We start from the raw sequence: 18,703 nt of genomic DNA, 5'->3' as shown, positions 1-18,703 counted from the left end.
CCTCAGCCTCCCGAGTAGCTGGGACTACAGGCGCCCGCCACCTCGCCTGGCTAGTTTTTTGTATTTTTTAGTAGAGACGGGGTTTCACCGTGTTAGCCAGGATGGTCTTGATCTCCTGACCTCGTGATCCACCTGTCTCAGCCTCCCAAAGTGCTGGGATTACAGGCTTGAGCCACCGCGCCTGGCCTATTTTTTTCTTTTTTTTTTTTTTTAAGACAGTGTATTGCTCTGTCACCCAAGCTGGAGGGCAGTGGCACAGTCTTGGCTCACTGCAATCTCCACCTCCCGAGTTCAAGCGATTCTCCCTGCTTTAGCCTCCCGAGTAGCTGGGATTACAGGTGTGCATCACCGCGGCCGGCTAGTTTTTGTATTTTTAGTAGAGACGGGGTTACATTATGTTGGCCAGGCTGGTCTCGAACTCCTAACATCAGACGATCTGCCCACCTCAGCCACCCAAAGTACTGGGATTACAGGTGTGAGCAACTGTACCTAGCCTAGACCCTATCTTTTTTGAGAGAGTCTCATTCTATCGTCCAGGCTGGAGTGCAGTCACAGCTCACTGGAGTCTCCACCTCCCTGAGTCAAGTGATCCTCCCACGTCAGCCTCCCTAGTAGCTGGGACTGCAGGTGTGAGCCACCACACCTGGCTAATTCTTTATTTTATTTTTTTTGTAGAGTCTGGGTCTCCCTGTGTTGCCCAGGCTGGTTTCAAGCTCGTGGGCTCATGTGATCCTCCTGCCTTAGCCTCCCAAAGTGTTAGGATTACAGGCATGAGCCACCACACCCAGCCATGGATTTTGTTTTAAACTTTTTTTTTAATTGTGGTAAAATATATATAACATAAAATTTACTATTTTATCCATTTTTTAATTGTACAGTGGTATCAAGTATGTTTTCACTGTGTAACTATTTATTTCCAAAAGTGGGAGATCTCTTAGTTTGTACTCTCCTTTTTTTTTTTTTCTGAGCCAGAGTCTCACTCAGTTGCCCAGGCTGGAATATAATGGTGTGATCTAGGCTCACTGCAACCTCCATCTCCCAGGTTCAAGCAATTCTCCCTGCCTCAGCCTCCTGAGTAGCTGGGATTACAGGCGCCTGCCACCACGCCTGGCTAATTTTTGTATTTTTTAGTAGAGACGGGGTTTTGCCATGTTGGTGAGGCCGGTCTCGAACTCCTCACCTCAGGTGATCCACCTGCCTTGGCCTGCCAAAGTGCTGGAATTACAAGTGTGAGCCACTGCACCCGGCCTGTACTCTCATTTTTCATTTCTCCACATTATCAACCTGGTTTTAAGGTGGGTTTTTTTTTTCCATTGCTGCTACACAAATTGAGTTTGTATTTAAATGAATATTATTGCTCTGTAAGGAGGAGTGGAGCACAAATTGAGTTTTTATTTAAATAAACAGTGCTCTGTAACGAGGTGTAGAGCGGTAATTTTCTTTCTTCTTCTCCTCTCTCTTTTTTCTTTTTTTTGGAGACAGTGTTGCTCTGTTCTCCTGGCTGGAGTTCAGTGGCACAATCATAGCTCACTGCAGCCTCAACTCCTGGGATCAAGCAATCCTCTTAGCTCAGCCTCCCAAATAACTGGGACCACAGGCACATGCCACCATGCCCAGCTAATTTTTAATTTTTTTTGTAGAGACAGAGTCTTACTCTGTTACCCAGGCTGGTTTCAAACTCCTGGACTTAAGCAATCTTACCACCTCAGCCTCCCAAAGTGTTGGGATTACCAGGTGTGAATCACCATGCCCAGTAAAATAATACTCTTTTCAATGGAAAAATTATTTATATGAAATCTATAGCAAAACAAAAAAAAGATAAAGATCCACTAACCTGTTCCATTACATATTGAAATCTATCGGTCAAACCGTGAGGAAGATGAAGTTTTCTCTTATTTATCTTTCACTCTAATAATATACCCTTGCTGAATTTATTAATTCTAATAGTTTTTATTTTATAATTTTTAATTAAGATATGGAACGCTTCACTTCATCCTTACGCAGGGGTCATGCTAATCTTCTCTGTATTGTTTCAATTTTAGTATACATGCTGTCAAAGTGAGCACCTAATAGTTTTTTAGTGTTTATGTTTTAAAGGGTACATTTGTTGGATCCCATTCATTGGAGACTGACAGACCTCAAAAATGTTTTTTTCTGCAGATACCTGTTATAAATTAAGGGAAATGTGCATCCTAATATGCTTTTAAGATCTTTTTTACTTGTCAAGACAGAGGCTATTTTTATATGTACCTTATTTTGCATAAACAGCTTTGGGATATGCCAGGCAACTCCTTTGCCCTCTTTCTTTTTCTTTTTTTTTGAGACAGAGTCTCGCTGTTGCCCAGGCTGGAGTGCAGTGGTGCAGTCTCAGCTCACTGCAACCTCCGCCTCCCGGGATCAAGTGATTCTCCTGCCTCAGCCTTCCGAGTAGCTGGGATTACAGGCAAGTGCCACCATGCCCAGCTAATTTTTGTATTTTTAGTAGAGACGGGGTTTCACCATGTCGGTCAGTCTGGTCTCGAACTCCTGACCTCGTGATCTGCCTGCCTCGGCCTCCCAAAGTGCTGGGATTACAAGTGTGAGCCACTGCGGCCCACTGCCCTCTTTCTAGAGTGCTTAATAAAGCTTTGTGGTTAGCTTGCTTAGGTTTCTTTTTTTATTTTATTATGACAAATTCATTATGGATCAAATACATACTCTTAGAAAAGTTAACACAAATAATGTACAAAAAAATATAAAATGATAACTCAAGCCTAACCTCTGTTCCACTCTACAGTTAATCATATGCCCTTCAGAAACTTTCGTATGGCCGGGAGTGGTGGCTCATGCCTGTAATCCCAGCACTTTGGGAGGCCGAGGCGGGTGAATTACAAGGTCAAGAGATCGAGACCATCCTGTTCAACATGGTGAACCCTCGTCTCTACTAAAAATACCAAAAAAAAAAAAAAAAAAAAAAAAATTAGCGGGACATGGTGGCAGGTGCCTGTAATCCCAGCTACTTGGGAGGCTGAGGCAGGAGAATCACTTGAACCTGGGAGGCGGAGGTTGCAGTGAGCCGAGATCACGCCGTTACACTCCAGCCTGGGCAAAAAGAGCGAAACTCTGTCTCAAAAAAACAAAAACAAAAACAGAAACTTTCCTATGGCATTTATAAACATATATTTTGAACTTCAAGTAAAAGCAGTGAGGAATTCCACCTGGCTTTTTAATTTTTTTCACAATATCTTGAACACCTTATGTGCAGACCCACATTCTCCCTTTTCTTTCTTTCTTTCTTTTTTTTTTTTTTTTCTTTTTGAGACGGAGTCTCGCTCTGTCGCCCAGGCTGGAGTGCAGTGGCCGGATCTCAGCTCACTGCAAGCTCCGCCTCCCGGGTTTACGCCATTCTCCTGCCTCAGCCTCCCGAGTAGCTGGGACTACAGGCGCCCGCCACCTCGCCCGGCTAGATTTTTGTATATTTTAGTAGAGACGGGGTTTCACCGTGTTAGCCAGGATGGTCTTGATCTCCTGACTTCGTCATCCACCCGTCTCGGCCTCCCAAAGTGCTGGAATTACAGGCTTGAGCCACTGCGCCCGGCGTTTCTTTCTTTCTTTTTTAATGTTATATATTTATTTTTAAGAGACAGAGTCTCACTATGTTGACCAGGCTTGCTTTCAACTCTTGGGCTTAAGCAATCTTTGTGCTTCAGCCTCCTGAATACCTGGGATTACAGGCATGTGCCACCATGCCCAGCATTCTTTTTAATCCTGATTACTATTTTTAAGTTGGTTTTTATTTCACAAGAAACATGTGCATCTGTTTTTCTTGTAAAAAATAAAAACATTGATAAAGCTAAAGTCTTCCTGTATCAGCTTGCATGTGTATGTGACACATACACTTTCACTTCATTTTTATGTAGTTAAAAATGATATATATCAGAATTTCCTATTAAAAATGATATATATAACTTGGTATATACCGAATTTCCTGTACATTTACATACTTCGGTACATCTCCATGGAAAACATATCTTATAGGTCTATTTACATAAGTGACATATTGTATGTATTTTTATTCAATAAACCTTGAAGATTCATTAATTTTAGATCATATAAATCCATCACATTAATTTAAACTTCTACCTATTCTACCTAGTATTCAGCAGATTGGACAAATCACAGTTAAGTTTTGTTTATTTGTTTGTTTTTTGAGACAGAGTCTCACTCTGTCACCTAGGCTGGAGTGCAGTGGCACGATCTCAGCTCAGTGCAACCTCTGCCTCCCGGGTTCAAGCGATTCTCCTGCCTCAGCCTCCTGAGTAGCTGGGACTACAGGCGTGTGCCACCAAGCCCGGCTAATTTTTGTATTTTTAGTAGAGACAGGATTTCACCATGTTGCCCAGGCTGGTCTCGAACTCCTGACCTCAAGTGATCCTCCTGTCTCAGCCTACGAAAGTGTTGGGATTACAGGCATGAGCTATTGTGCCTGGCCTAGTTTTTCTACTGATACCCATTGAAAGTATTTCTAAATTCTTTTGCTGTGACACACCAGTTTACTTGAAATTTTCCTGCATATATAAATTTGGCACTTAAATGAGGATATCTGTAGGACACATTCTTTAATATGGAATTGCTAAAGTCAAAATAAGTATCTAGAATTTTGATAGATACTGCCAAATTATCCTCCAAAAATGTTTTTTGTTTTTTTTTTTTGAGATAGAGTCTCGCTCTGTCGCCCAGGCTGGAGTGCAGTGGTGCAATCTCAGCTCACTGCAACCTCTGCCTCCCGGGGGTTCAAGCAATTCTCCTGCCTCAACCTCCCGAGTAGCTGCGACTGCAGGCACCTGCCACCATGCTTGGCTAATTTTTGTGTTTTTAGTGGAGACAGGGTTTCACCATGTTATTGGCCAGGCTAGTCTTGAACTGACCTCAGGAGATCCACCCGCCTTGGCCCCCAAAGTGCTGGGATTATAGGCATGAGCCACTACACCTGACCCAAAAATGTTTTTTGAAAATTAGTATCCCCACCTTCATTTCAAAAGGCATCTGTTATTCCTTAACCTCAGTAAGTACTGTGTATTATCTAGATTTCTTTTTGCCAATCTGGTAAGTTACTAGGATAAAATGTAAATATCAGTATGTAGGTATATAAAAATCATTTTGTTACCTTTTTCTCTTTTAGGTCTTTCCATTCATACTTTCCATGGGAACTTCTTTGTTAGGTCAACCGACTTATTGTCTTTGCCTAACGTCAACCCAGATGCTGGGTATGCAGTACAGATGTCAGTGGAAGAGAGTCTTACTGACACTCAGTTGGTTTCTTTTCAGTCAGCACTCTTGTATACATCCAGCAAAGGTAAGCTGTTTGTTTGGATTTCAAATGTTCAAATATTATTTGGATTTCAAATGTCAAAGCAGGCTGTAAAACACATGTAGCATATCTCATGTGTGCTCACTTAAAATTTATTTATTTATTTATTTAGAGACGGAGTCTCACTCTGTCTCCAGGCTGGAGTGCAGTGGCGTGGTCTCTGCTTACTACAACCTCCGCCTCCTGGGTTCAAGTGATTCTCCTGCCTCAGCCTCCCGAGTAGCTAGGACTACAGATGTGCGCCACCACACCCAGCTAATTTTTATATTTTTAGTAGAGACGGGATTTTACCATGTTGGCTAGGATGGTGTCAATCTCTTGACCTCGTGATCTGCCTGCCTTGGCCTCCCAAAATGCTAGGATTACAGGCATGAGCCACTGTGCCCAGCCCTTAAAATTTTCATTACTAAAAGCAGTAAACAAACTAAGAAGTTAAAATCTCAAAAAAGAGATTTTAAAAAAATTTAGCATATTGTCATTTGAATACGATCCCTGTTCATTTAGTAATAACCTGAATGAAAAGAATTTTATAGTTAAAAAAAATTAAAGGAAGTAGGGCCAGGTGTGGTGGCCTGTAAACCTAGCACTTTGGAAGGCTGACTGGGGAGGATCACTTGAGGCCAGGAGTTCAAGACCAGCCTGGACAACATAGTGAGACACTGTCTCTAAAAAAATATTTTTTTAATTAGCCAGGTATAGTGGCATACACTGGTAGTCCTAGCTACTTGAGAGGCTGAGTAGGGAGGATTGTTTGAGCCCAGGAGTTTGATGCTGCAGTGAGTTATGATTGTGCTACTGCACTTCTGCCTGGACAACAGAATGAGACCTTGTTTCTAAAAAAAAAGGAAATTTTTAATATTTATGTACCTACTTATTTTTAATAGAAATAGGTTCTTAAGTGTCCAGCCCTGTCTTGAACTCCTCACCTCAGGTGATCCTTTCACCTTAGCCTACCAAAGTGCTGGGTGCTGGGATTAAGGTGTGAGCCACTGTGTCTGGCTAATATAAAACTTTTGATACTATCTCTGCTTACTATATAACTATACTACCTGGTTCTAAATTGAAAATAAGTGATTTTTTTCATATATATATATAGTTTGTTTTTAAGAGATGGAGTCTCACTGTATTGCCCAGGCTGCACTTGAACTCCTGAGCTCAAGGGATCCTCCTGTCTCTGCCTCTGGAGTAGCTGGGACTACAGGGGTGCACCACTGCACCCAGCTAAGAAGTGATTTTTCCAAGTGACTTTAACATAATCTTTTATTATATATAGTTGCCCCTTACTGTTGTTTGTGTATTTTCCCCAAAGGCGAAAGAAGAATTCGTGTTCATACTTTGTGTTTGCCAGTAGTTTCAACTTTGAATGATGTCTTTCTTGGAGCTGATGTTCAAGCAATTTCAGGGTTATTGGCCAATATGGGTAAGAGTTGTTATCTCTTATAAATATTTTACAAGTAATAACATTAGGCACATCCAAACAGTTTTGTTTTCCCTTAAATAGTTAGCTTTATAGTTTGAATGTTTTAGATCCCCTGGGGTGCCTGCTAAGTAACTATTTGAATGAAAAGATCTGCTGCAGATAATCTTATCTTTTTTGTTTATTTAAACAAATTTAGTGAGATATAATTACATACCATACCACTTCATCCAATTTAGTTGATAATTCATTTGTTTTTAGTGTTTTTACAGAGTTGTACAGCTATCATCACAATCTAATTTTATAACATTTCTGTTGCCCCAAGAGAAACCTCATGCTCATTAGCAGTTACTGCCCTCTTCTTCCTCTCTCCCTTACTGGCCTTAAGTAACCACTATAGTGTAGACACTATATTTGTCTACACTGAACTTAGCTGTATCTTTTTTTTTTTTTTTTTGAGATGGAGTTTCACTCTTGTTGCCCAGACTGGAGTGCAATGGCATGATCTCAGCTCACCACAACCTCTATCTCCCGGGTTCAAGCGATCCTCCTGCCTCAGCCTCCTGAGTAGCTGGGATTACAGGCATGTGCCATCATGCCCGGCTAATTTTTGTATTTTTAGTAGAAACAGGGTTTCTTCATGTTGGTCAGCTGGTCTTGAACTCCCGACTTCATGTGATCTGCCTGCCTTGGCCTCCCAAAGTCCTGGGATTACAGGCGTGAGCCACCGTGCCCAGCCAACTATATCTTATATAATGGTTAATATTAGTGCTATTTAATACTCTTTTTATGTGAAACAGTGTACCATAAAGATCATTAGACTTAGAGTCATGGAATTTGGAATTGAAAAACCAGTTTCCCACTATATACTTGTTTACAGCCAAATCATGTGAGCCAATGGAAAACTTACTGATATCTTAACCTATTTATTTCCATCTCAGATACAATTGCCTTCTTGATTTTTTTGGTCCCTTTTCAAATACATACAGCTTAGTAACATCATTTTGATTCTTGTGGTCTTTCTACTTGAGGGAAGACTTTCAGTAGGTCTATTTTCTTTCTTTGGTTTTTGAAAACAGAGTTTTGCTCTGTCACCCACGGTGGAGTGCAGTGGTGTGGTTCTAGCTCACTGCAGCCTTGACCTCCTGGGATCAAGGAGTCCTCCCACCTCAGCCTCCTGAATAACTGGGATTAGAGGCCCACACCACCACACCCAGCTAACTAACTTTTATTTATTTTGTTTTATTTCATTTCATTTCATTTCCTTTATTTTATTTTATTTTTTATTTTATATTTTATTTTATCTTATGTTATGTTATGTTATGTTATGTTATGTTATGTTATGTTATGTTATGTTATGTTATGTTATGTTATTTTGAGATGGAGTCTTACTCAGCCTCCCAGGATGGAGTGCAGTGGCACAATCTCAGCTCACTGCAACCTCTGCCCCCAAAGTTCAAGCAATTCTCCTGCCTCAGCCTCCCGAGTAGCTGGGACTACAGGCGCACGACACCACACCCAGCTAATTTTTGTATTTTTAATAGAGACGGGGTTTCACCATGTTGGCCAGGATAGTCTCGATCTCTTGACCTCATGATCCACCCACCTTGGCCTCCTAAAGTGCTGGGATTACAGACGTGAGCTACCATGCCCGGCCCTCACCGAGCTACCTTTAAAAAAATTTTTTTAGAGACAAAGAGTCTCACCATGTTGCCCAGGCTGATCTTGAATCCTGGGCTCAAGCAATCCTCCTGCTTTGGCCTATCAAACTGTTGGGATTACAGCTGTGAGCCACCACACCCGGCCTCAGTAGTTCCGTTTGCTTCAAACTTAATTCTGTCTGTATTGGAAATAGTTACTCACTTTCTTGAATTTTCTTTTGGGAAAAATGTTTTACATGGAGCCTGGTAAAGGATTTACCCACACTTCAATCTTTTATGTTGTTAGATGTTCAGGATTGTGACCTGTGAAATTTGAAGATCACTGCCTTTATTTTTTTGTTTAAGTTACATTTTTTTTTTGTAACTGTGATTATTATTATGAAAAGCAGCAGTAACTATTAGGTGGGTTTTGTGGATTTTTGATAAATTGTCACAACTTCGTAAGTATTGGTTCTGCTACCATATTGAATGTACTTTTAAGTACCACATGGATGGAGTTTAGTTAAAGTTTGGCAAGTCTTCCAAACAGTTATCCTTTTTTTTTTTAAAGTATTGAAAAAAAGTTTTCATGCAGAAATGCTTATAAACAGAGTGGCATGACAAATGATGAAAATCTGTCTAAATAAGAGGCCAGGCATGGTGGCTCATGTCTTTAATCCCGGGACTTTGGGAGGCTGAGGTGGGTGGATCACTTGAAGCCAGGAATTCAAGACCAGCCTGGCCAACATGGTGAAACCCTATCTCTACTAAAAATGCAAAAAAGAAAAAAAAAAAACATTAGTCAGGTGTGGTGGCACATGTCTGTAGTCCCAGCTATAGTCCCAGCTACTCAGGAGGCTGAGGCAGGAGAATTGCTTGAACCTGGGAGGCGGAGGATGCAGCGAGCCAAGACCACACCACCGCACTCCAGTCTGGGCGACAGAGTGAAACTCTGTCTCTAAATAAATAAATAAATAAATAACTCTAAGAACTCTTTCTGTAAATATAAAATAAAAACTCTGGGCTGGGCATGGTGGTTTGTGCCTATAATCCCAGCACTTTGGGAGGCTGAGGCAGGAGGATTGCTTGAGACCAGGAGTTTGAGATCAGCCTGGGCAACATAGGGAGACTTTGTACAAAAAATTTGGTTTAATTAATTAATTAAAATTAAAATTTCAAAAGAACTCTGTTTCGAAACACTCTGTGTTTCAGGGAACACAGGAAAGCATTGTGTGTTTAATTGCAATGTTTTTCTTTCTTAATGGTATATAAAATGTTGGATTACAATCAGTAGCATAACTGAGGTTCAGGAAGGTTAAATTGCTTGCCAAATCATTATACAGCTAGGAAATAGCAGAGCAGCATTTCAACAGAGGTTGGCTCAGTTCTCCAGACCATGCTTTTAGCTGCTGTGTTTTGCCTCGTTTGTGTATATAGTAAATTGGAGAGATATTTAGTATAGTTTTTAAAAATTATCTCTTCTATCCTTAACAGTGGACTAGCTAAACTTCTATCATATTTCTTTTTTGTCCTTTCCCTCACCTTGCTTAGCTGTTGACAGATCTATGACTGCCAGTCTGAGTGACGCTCGGGATGCTCTAGTGAATGCAGTCATTGACTCCCTTTCAGCTTACCGTTCTTCAGTCTTAAGTAACCAGCAGCCTGGACTCATGGTTCCTTTTTCTTTGCGGCTTTTCCCACTTTTTGTATTGGCTCTCCTTAAACAGGTAAGAAACACAGTACAGAAACTAACACAGTGATGGCCAGGCACTGTGGCCTACACCTGAAATCCCAGCACTTTGGGTGGCTGACATGGGTGGATTGCTTGAGTCCAGGCATTTGAGACCAGCCTAGGCAACATGGTGAAACCTGGTCTCTGCAAAAAATACAAAAAAACTAGCCAGGTGTGGTGGTGCACACCTGTAGTCCCAGCTACTTGGGAGGCTGAGGTGGGAGGATGGTTGAGTCCAGGAGACAGAGGTTGTAGTGAGCCCATATCGCGCCACTGTACTCAAGCTTGTGTGACAGAGCCAGACTCTGTCTCAAAATAAACAAGCAAAAAGAAAGAAACGAACACAATGGAAACATCAAAAGGCAAAATTTTTATCCTATGAATCCCTAAACATTGTATATGTAACTTTATGCTGGTTAAATTTTTGACGACAGGGGCCTTACCTCTTATTTGAACTTTGAAAAGTTTAATAACCAAAAAAACTTACAGAAAACTGATTCAGAGTAAGTTCCTTGTTCATAAGATGCTTCTCTAAGCTAAGTATTCAGTGACATTATAAAAAATTCAACTGATAATCAGTTTTCCAAAACAAGAATTTTATATTATATTGCTGGTGCAAGAAAGCACACATGCACTGAGTGTTCTCACTTATATGTGAAAGCTAAAAATCAAACACACAAAAGCAGAAAGCTGAATAGTGGTTACTAGAGGCTGGGTGGTGAGGAAGGAATGGGGAGATATTGAACAAAAGGTACAGTGTTTTAGTTGGGAGGAATAAGTGATAACTATTTGAGGTTACGGATATGTTACCTAGCTTCATTAAATCATTCCACGTTTTATACTATATCATAGCATCCCTTTATACCTCATAAATATATGCAATTAGAATTTTTCACCAACAAGAAATTTAACTTTTTTAAAAAAAGAAGATACCATACATGTGATTTTATTTTATTTTTATTTTTTTGGCTCTTTCCTGTCCCTACAGAATTTCAGCGACATTACACTTCTCTCTATTTTTTTTTTTTTTTTTTTTTGAGATGGAGTCTTGCTCTGTCACCCAGGCTGGAGTGCAGTAGCACGATCTTGGCTTAACGCATCCTCCACCTCCCAGGTTCAAGCGATTCTCCTGCCTCAGCCTCCCGAGTAGCTGGGATTACAAGTGTGTGCCACTATGTCCGACTAATTTTGTGTTTTTAGTAGAGACAAGGTTTCACCATGTTGGTCAGGCTTGTCTCAAACTCCTCATCTCAGGTGATTTGCCTGCCTTGGCCTCTCGAGGTGCTAGGATTACAGGCATGAGCTACCAATTACACTTCTTAATCTTCTTCTTTTTTTTTTTTTCTGAGACAGAGTCTCCCTCTGTTGCCCAGGCTGGAGCCCTGTGGCATGATCTCAGCTCACCGCAACCTCCACCTTCTGGGTTCAACCTCCACCTCCTGCGTTCAGGCAATTCTCCCACCTCAGCCTCCTGAGTAGCTGGGATTATAGGCATGCACTACCACACTCCAGCTAATTTTTGTATTTTTAGTAGAGACAGCGTTTCACCATATTGGTTAGGCTGGTTTCTAATGTCCAACCTCAGGTGATCCTCCCGCCTCAGCCTCCCAAAGTGTAGGGATCACAGCCGTGAGCCACCATGCCTGGCCCTTACTCTTCTTCAGATACACTTTCTTATACCTGTATACCTGCATACCTGTTTCCATGATCTGGATTGGACTTCCATATCCTTGTCTTTGAGTTTAAATGTTTGTAGGGTTTTTCTTTGTTTTACTTTGTAGGGTTTTTCATTTGCTATTTATTATTTACATGTCTTCCCTGCCTGCTCTTTGCCTTCCTCCCAGAAAAGAAGGAAAACTCCGGTCTGGTGGAGTAGGCTTATTTATCCAGTGTCCAAAATTGAATGTCCAAGCTTTTTGCCTCAGGATAAACTTCCCTTATAAAATTTTATTTAAAAGCTTGTGTTGGCTGGCCATGGTGGCTCACGCCTGTAATCCCAACAGTTTGGGAGGCCAAGGTGGGCAGATCACTTGAGTTCAGGAGTTTGAGACCAGCCTGGCCAAAGTGGTGAAACCTTGTCTCCACAAAAATTACAAAATTTAGCAGGGCATGGTGGCACATGCCTGTAATTCACAGCTACTTGGGAGGCTGAGGCAGGAGAATTGCCTGAACCCAGGAGGCAGAGGTTGCAGTGAGCTGAGATTGCACCACTGCACTCCAGCCTGGGTGATAGAGCGAGACTCCTTCCCTTAAAATAAAAATTAAATAAATAAAAGCTCATGTTGGCCAGGTGCCGTGGTTCACACCTATAACCCAATACTTTTGAGAGGCCAAGGTAGAAGGATTGCTTAAAGCTAGAGGTTTGAGACCAGCCTGGGCAAGAAAGCAAGAATGTCTCTATTAAAAATTTTGTTTAATTTTTTAAATTAAGAAACAATTCATGTTAAAAATGCACCTGAAGAAGCATTCCAGATTCCAGAACTGTTCAAGGACTGCTGGCTGGGCATAGTGGCTCATGCCTGTAATCCTAGCACCTTGGGAGGCCAAGGCGGGAAGATCGATTGCTTGAGTCTAGGAATTTGAGACCAGCCTGGACAACATAGTGAAATTCCACCCCTACAAAAAAAATTTTTTAATAAGGAAAATAAAGGCCGGGCGCGGTGGCTCAAGCCTGTAATCCCAGCACTTTGGGAGGCCGAGGTGGGCGGATCACAAGGTCAGGAGATCAAAACCATCCTGGCTAACACGGTGAACCCCCGTCTCTACTAAAAAATACCAAAAAAAAAACTAGCCGGGCGAGGTGGCGGGCGCCTGTAGTCCCAGCTACTGGGGAGGCTGAGGCAGGAGAATGGCGTGAACCCGGGAGGCAGAGCTTGCAGTGAGCTGAGATCTGGCCACTGCACTCCAGCTTGGGCGACAGAGCGAGACTCCGTCTCAAAAAAAAAAGGAAAGAAAAATAAAGAACTGCTCTGCATCTTTTTTTTCTTTTTTTTTTTTTTAAGTCTCGCTACGTCACCAGGCTGGAGTGGCAGTGGCGATCTCGGCTCACTGCGACCTCAGCCTCCTGAGTAGCTGGGATTACAGGTGTTCACCACCATGCCTGGCTAATTTTTGTATTTTTAGTAGCGATGGGGTTTCCCCATGTTGGCCAGGCTGGCTTCGAACTCCTGACCTCAATGATCCACTGGCCTTGGCCTCCCAAATTGCTGGGATTACAGGCGTGAGCTACCACACCTGGCCTGCATCTTGTCTGTATTTTTCCTGAACTCTGGGATCTACTTGTCTGTTGTGTATAGTTTTTTCCAGGTGAGAAGAGCAACTCATTACTTTCTATTAGGAGTGGCTTTTGAATCTACAGTTCTTTTTTCTTTTTTTGAGATGGAGTCTCACACTGTTGTCTGGGCTAGAGTGCAGTGTCATAATCTTGGCTCATTGCAACCTCCGCCTCCTGGATTCAAGTGATTCTCCTGCGTCAGCCTCCAGAGTAGCTGGGACTACAGGCACCTGCCACCACGCCCAGCTAATTTTTTGTATTTTTAGTAGAGACAGGGTTTCACTATGTTGGCCATTCTGGTCTCAAACTCCTGACCTTGTGATCTCTGCCCTCCATGGCCTCCCAAAGTACTGGGATTACAGGCATGAGCCACCGTGCCCAACCTCTAGTTCTCACTTCTCTAATTCAAATTATGTATTTCCATTTCTGAATATAAGTACACAGATTACATAAATATTTAATTTTTTTTTTTTTTTTGAGACAGAGTCTGGCTCTTGTTGCCCAGGCTGGAGTGCAATGGCACAATCTTGGCTCACTGCAACCTTCGCCTCCCGGGTTCAAGTAATTCACCTGCCTCAGCCTCCCAAGTAGCTGGTATTATAGGCGTGCACCACCATGTCTTGCTAATTTTGTATTTTTAGTAAAGACGGGGTTTCACCACGTTCGTAAGGCTGGTTTCAAACTCCTGACCTCATGATCCGCCCACCTTGGCCTCCCAAATTGTTGGGATTACAGCCGTGAGCCACCGTGCCTGGCAAATATTTAAATTTTAACATTTAAAAATCTGAGCTCAGCCGGGCGCGGTGGCTCACACCTGTAATCCCAGCACTTTGGGAGGCCGAGGCGGGTGGATCACGAGGTCAGGAGATCGAGACCATCCTGGCTAACACAGTGAAACCCCGTCTCTACTAAAGAATACAAAAAATTAGTTGGGCGTAGTGGCGAGCGCCTGTAGTCCCAGTTACTCAGGAGGCTAAGGCAGGAGAATGGCGTGAACCCAGGAGGCAGAGGTTGCAGTGAGCCGAGACTGTGCCATTGCACTCCTGCCTGGGTGACAGAGCAAGACTCCGTCTCAAAAAAAAAAAAAAAAAAAAAATTTGAGCTCCTCTTTCTCCTTCAGGCCTTTCTTGAAATGCTTTATTCTAAAGCCTACGTTCTTTGATCTTCCCCATTTAATGTGCAACACCCTAATCCCACCCCATCCCACACCATCCTGACACCTTTAATTACTCTTACCTCCTGTATTTTTCCTATAGCATTTATCACTGACATACTACGCTTATTTTTTATTCTTCCCTTAATAGGATGTAAGCTTTATGAGGACAAGGATTTTTATCTTTCTCATTCATTTTTTTGTCCTAGCAGTTAGAACCGTTCCTAGTATATAATAGACACTCAGGAAATATTTTTTAAATGAATAGATGGAACTTTGCTTCTTCCATTAAAATCTTAAGAGCTTTTATAATCTTCCTTTAATATAGTCAGTGTACTTTTTTTTTTTTTTTTTTAATGAGACAGTCTCACTCTGTTGCCCAGGCTGGAGTGCAGTGACATAATCTCTGCTCACTGCAATCTCCACCTTTTAGGTTCAAGCGATTCTCCTGCCTCAGCCTCCTGAGTAGCTGGGATTACAGGCATGCACCACTATGCCCGGCTAATTTTTTGTATTTTTAGTAGAGATGGGCTTTCACCATGTTGGTCAGGCTGGTCTTGAACTCCTGACTTTGTGATCCACCTGCCTCGGCCTCCCAAAGTGCTGGGATTAAAGGTGTGAGCCACAGCACTCTGCTCAGTGTACTTGTTTTAATACATAATTTCATTATAATTTTCTCTCGGCCTGTTTTACTCCTTTCCATCAGTTGGAATACTTAAAACCTTACCCACAACTGGCTGGGCACAGTGGCTCACGCCTGTAATCCCAGCACTTTAGGAGGCCAAGGCGGGCGGATCATGAGGTCAGGAGTTCAAGACCAGCCTGAACAACATGCTGAAACCTGGTCTCTACTAAAAATACAAAAAAAAAAAGATAAAGAAAACCGGGCGTGGTTGCACACACCTGTAATCCCATCTACTCAGGAGGCTGAGGCAGGAGAATCGCTTGAACCCCGGAGGCAGAGGTTGCAGTGAGCAGAGATCGAACAGCACTACACTCCAGCCTGGGCGATAGAGGGAGACTCTGTCTCAAAACAAACAAACAAACAAACAAACAAACAAACAAAAAAAACCTTACCCATATCTTTTTTCTTCTCCGTTTTTATCTGTGTAAAGAAAATAATAACAGTTAAATATCATAGTTACTTATTAACTCATTTTACTGAGAAGCTTTCCTCATTTGTAGTAGTATTATGGTTTCTTGTTTATTAGTATTCTTTGTTATATTGTTTGTATGGTGGGAGAATCAATGACAGCTGCCATTAATCATTCACCCAGCACTTATGGACCATTTAGTGCAGGGTTCTAAGTGCACTACCCCCGGACCACAGACTGGTACCAGCGGGTGGCCTGTTAGGAACTGAGCCACACAGCAGGAGGTGACCAGTAGGTGAGGGAGCATTACTGCCTGAGCTCTGCCTCCTGTCAGATAAGTGATAGCATTAGATTTTCATAGGAACACCAACCATATTGTGAACTGCGCATGGGAGAGATCTAGATTGCATGCTCCTTATGAGAATCTAATGTCTGATGATATGAGGTGGAACAGTTTCATCCCAAAATCATCCTCCACCGTGTCCCCAGCAGTCTGTGGAAAAATTGTCCTCCATGAAACCAGTCCCTGGTACGAAAAAGGACCACTGATGTAATGGATATCTTTTTGGTCCTTCATGTATGCCTTTACTTTGTCATCTGCAATATTAACTTCATCCTTCCTATGGTGTTGCTTGGATTGTTACATCATTATCGTGATCATTATATGGTAGATAGAGTGTTTTGATCTATTTTATCAACTAGGAAACAGACACCATGAAGATCAGATAACTTTGCCATGGTCAGTGAGTTAATTTCAAAAGACTTTTAGGTGGGGCTATAGCTACAGTTTAATAGATGTGTGTGACTTCTTTTTTTTTTTTTTTTTTTTTTTGAGACAGAGTGTCGCTCTGTCGCCCAGGCTGGAGTGCAGTGGCTGGATCTCAGCTCACTGCAAGCTCCGCATCCTGAGTTTAGGCCATTCTCCTGCCTCAGCCTCCTGAGTAGCTGGGACTACAGGCGCCCGCCACCTCACCCGGCTAGTTTTTTGTATTTTTTTAGTAGAGACGGGGTTTCACCGTGTTAGCCAGGATGTTCTCGATCTCCTGACCTCGTCGTCCGCCCATCTCAGCCTCCCAAAGTGCTGGGATTACAGGCTTGAGCCACCGCGCCCGGCGTGTGTGACTTCGTAAAAAACATACTTCAAAAAATTAACAGTAAATTTGTGAATTCTCTCTGAAAATATTCTTTTAACAACTGGCATTTAAAAAATTCTGGATGTCGGCCGGGCGCGGTGGCTCAAGCCTGTAATCCCAGCACTTTGGGAGGCCGAGACGGGCGGATCACGAGGTCAGGAGTTTGAGACCATCCTGGCTAACACGGTGAAACCCCGTCTCTACTAAAAAATACAAAAACCTAGCCGGGCGAGGTGGCGGGCGCCTGTAGTCCCAGCTACTTGGGAGGCTGAGGCAGGAGAATGGCGTGAACCCGGGAGGCGGAGCTTGCAGTGAGCTGAGATCCGGCCACTGCACTCCAGCCCGGGCGACAGAGCAAGACTCCGTCTCAAAAAAAAAAAAAAAAAAAAAATTCTGGATGTATTTTTAAAATATCTTCTTTTGTGGGGAATGGGGGTTTTCTGTTACAGAAATCATTCCAGACTGGGACAAATGCACGTCTAGATGAACGCATTTTTGCTATGTGTGAAGTGAAAAACCAGCCCTTGGTTTACCTTATGCTCACAACTCATCCCAGTTTGTATAGAGTTGACAATCTCTCAGATGAGGTAAGATGGATTGCTTTTTTGTGGCTTTTACTTGAGGATTAGTAAGCCTAATCATAGTCCAGTACAGAAATGAGGAAGGGTTTGTTTATTATTTGCTTTATTTTATTTTATTTTATTATTATTATTATTATTATTATTATTATTATTTTTTGGCTAGGTCTGAGTAAAGAAATTTTAGTATAGGGAAGCTCCTAAAAATAATGCCTTTATGATTCCTAAAATACCATTTGTAGGGCAGATCTAAGAAATGGAAAGATTGTCAAATTGACCAGAGCACCTTTATTCAAACAAATCGATCTTTTAACAACTGACATTTTAAAAGTTCTGGGTGTATTTTTGCTCACTTCAGCAGCAAATACACTAAAATTGGAATGATACAGAGAAGATTAGCATGGCCCCTGCGCAAGGATGACACGCAAATTCGTGACGCATTTTTAGGAACAGAAAACCAAACACCGCATGTTCTCACTCATAAGCGGGAGTTGAACAATGAGAACACATGGACACAGGGAGGGGAATATCACACACTGGGGACTGTCGGGGGTGGGGACAAGGGGAAGGAGAGCATTAGCACAAATACCTAATGCATGTGGGGCTTAATACCCAGATGACAGGTTGATGGGTGCAGCAAAACACCATGGCACACGTATAGCTATATATCAAATCTGCACATTCTGCACGTGTATCAGAACTTAAAGTATTAAAAAAAAAAAAAGTTCTGGGTGTATTTTTAAAATATCTTTTCTAGGGGATGGGGGTTTTTTGTTACAGAAATCATTCCAGACTGGAACAAGTGCACATCTAGATCTGAGAGTGAAATTACATCTGAACACCCAGTTCAATGTAACAATGTCCTTGAACTAAAGAAAAAATATTTATCTAAATTGTAACATTGTTTTCCTTTGGTAGAAATTTACCAGAATTAAAGTCACAAGAATGAAAATGTTAAATCATAATGTTTCTAAAATTGTGATCAAGTTAAGATGTAGATTTTGGAAATAATGTTTCGGTTAAAAATGTTTCAGGCCGGCTGGGCGCGGTGGCTCAAGCCTGTAATCCCAGCACTTTGGGAGGCCGAGACGGGCGGATCACGAGGTCAGGAGATCGAGACCATCCTGGCTAATACGGTGAAACCCTGTCTCTACTAAAAAAATACAAAAAACGAGCCGGGCGAGGTGGCGGGCGCCTGTAGTCCCAGCTACTCCGGAGGCTGAGGCCGGAGAATGGCGTAAACCCGGGAGGCGGAGCTTGCAGTGAGCTGAGAGCCGGCCACTGTACTCCAGCCTGGGCGACAGAGCGAGACTCCGTCTCAAAAAAAAAAAA

At 42.3% G+C, this 18,703-nt stretch overlaps 1 protein-coding gene and 2 pseudogenes across 1 annotated transcript in view; 2 read left to right on the top strand and 1 right to left on the bottom strand.

Annotated features, from left to right (window-relative positions):
* Nucleotides 1–18,703, top strand: part of SEC24A (SEC24 homolog A, COPII coat complex component) — a 90,996-nt gene that overhangs the window by 60,647 nt on the left and 11,646 nt on the right. Inside the window, exons 14-17 of the mRNA XM_026454496.2 lie at nucleotides 5,162–5,335; nucleotides 6,660–6,770; nucleotides 9,959–10,134; nucleotides 17,243–17,380. Coding sequence (XP_026310281.1) covers nucleotides 5,162–5,335; nucleotides 6,660–6,770; nucleotides 9,959–10,134; nucleotides 17,243–17,380 — 599 coding nt within the window. The remainder of the gene's footprint in view (nucleotides 1–5,161; nucleotides 5,336–6,659; nucleotides 6,771–9,958; nucleotides 10,135–17,242; nucleotides 17,381–18,703) is intronic.
* LOC111530965 lies at nucleotides 1,970–2,066 on the bottom strand (annotated as a pseudogene).
* Nucleotides 17,717–17,816, top strand: LOC111530942 (annotated as a pseudogene).

The sequence above is a fragment of the Piliocolobus tephrosceles genome, chromosome 4 (genome assembly GCF_002776525.5).
Source record: "Piliocolobus tephrosceles isolate RC106 chromosome 4, ASM277652v3, whole genome shotgun sequence".
NCBI classification, from domain to species: Eukaryota; Metazoa; Chordata; class Mammalia; order Primates; family Cercopithecidae; genus Piliocolobus; species Piliocolobus tephrosceles.
Note: the sequence above shows the minus strand (reverse complement) of the source record. Positions and strands in the feature narration are given on the sequence as shown.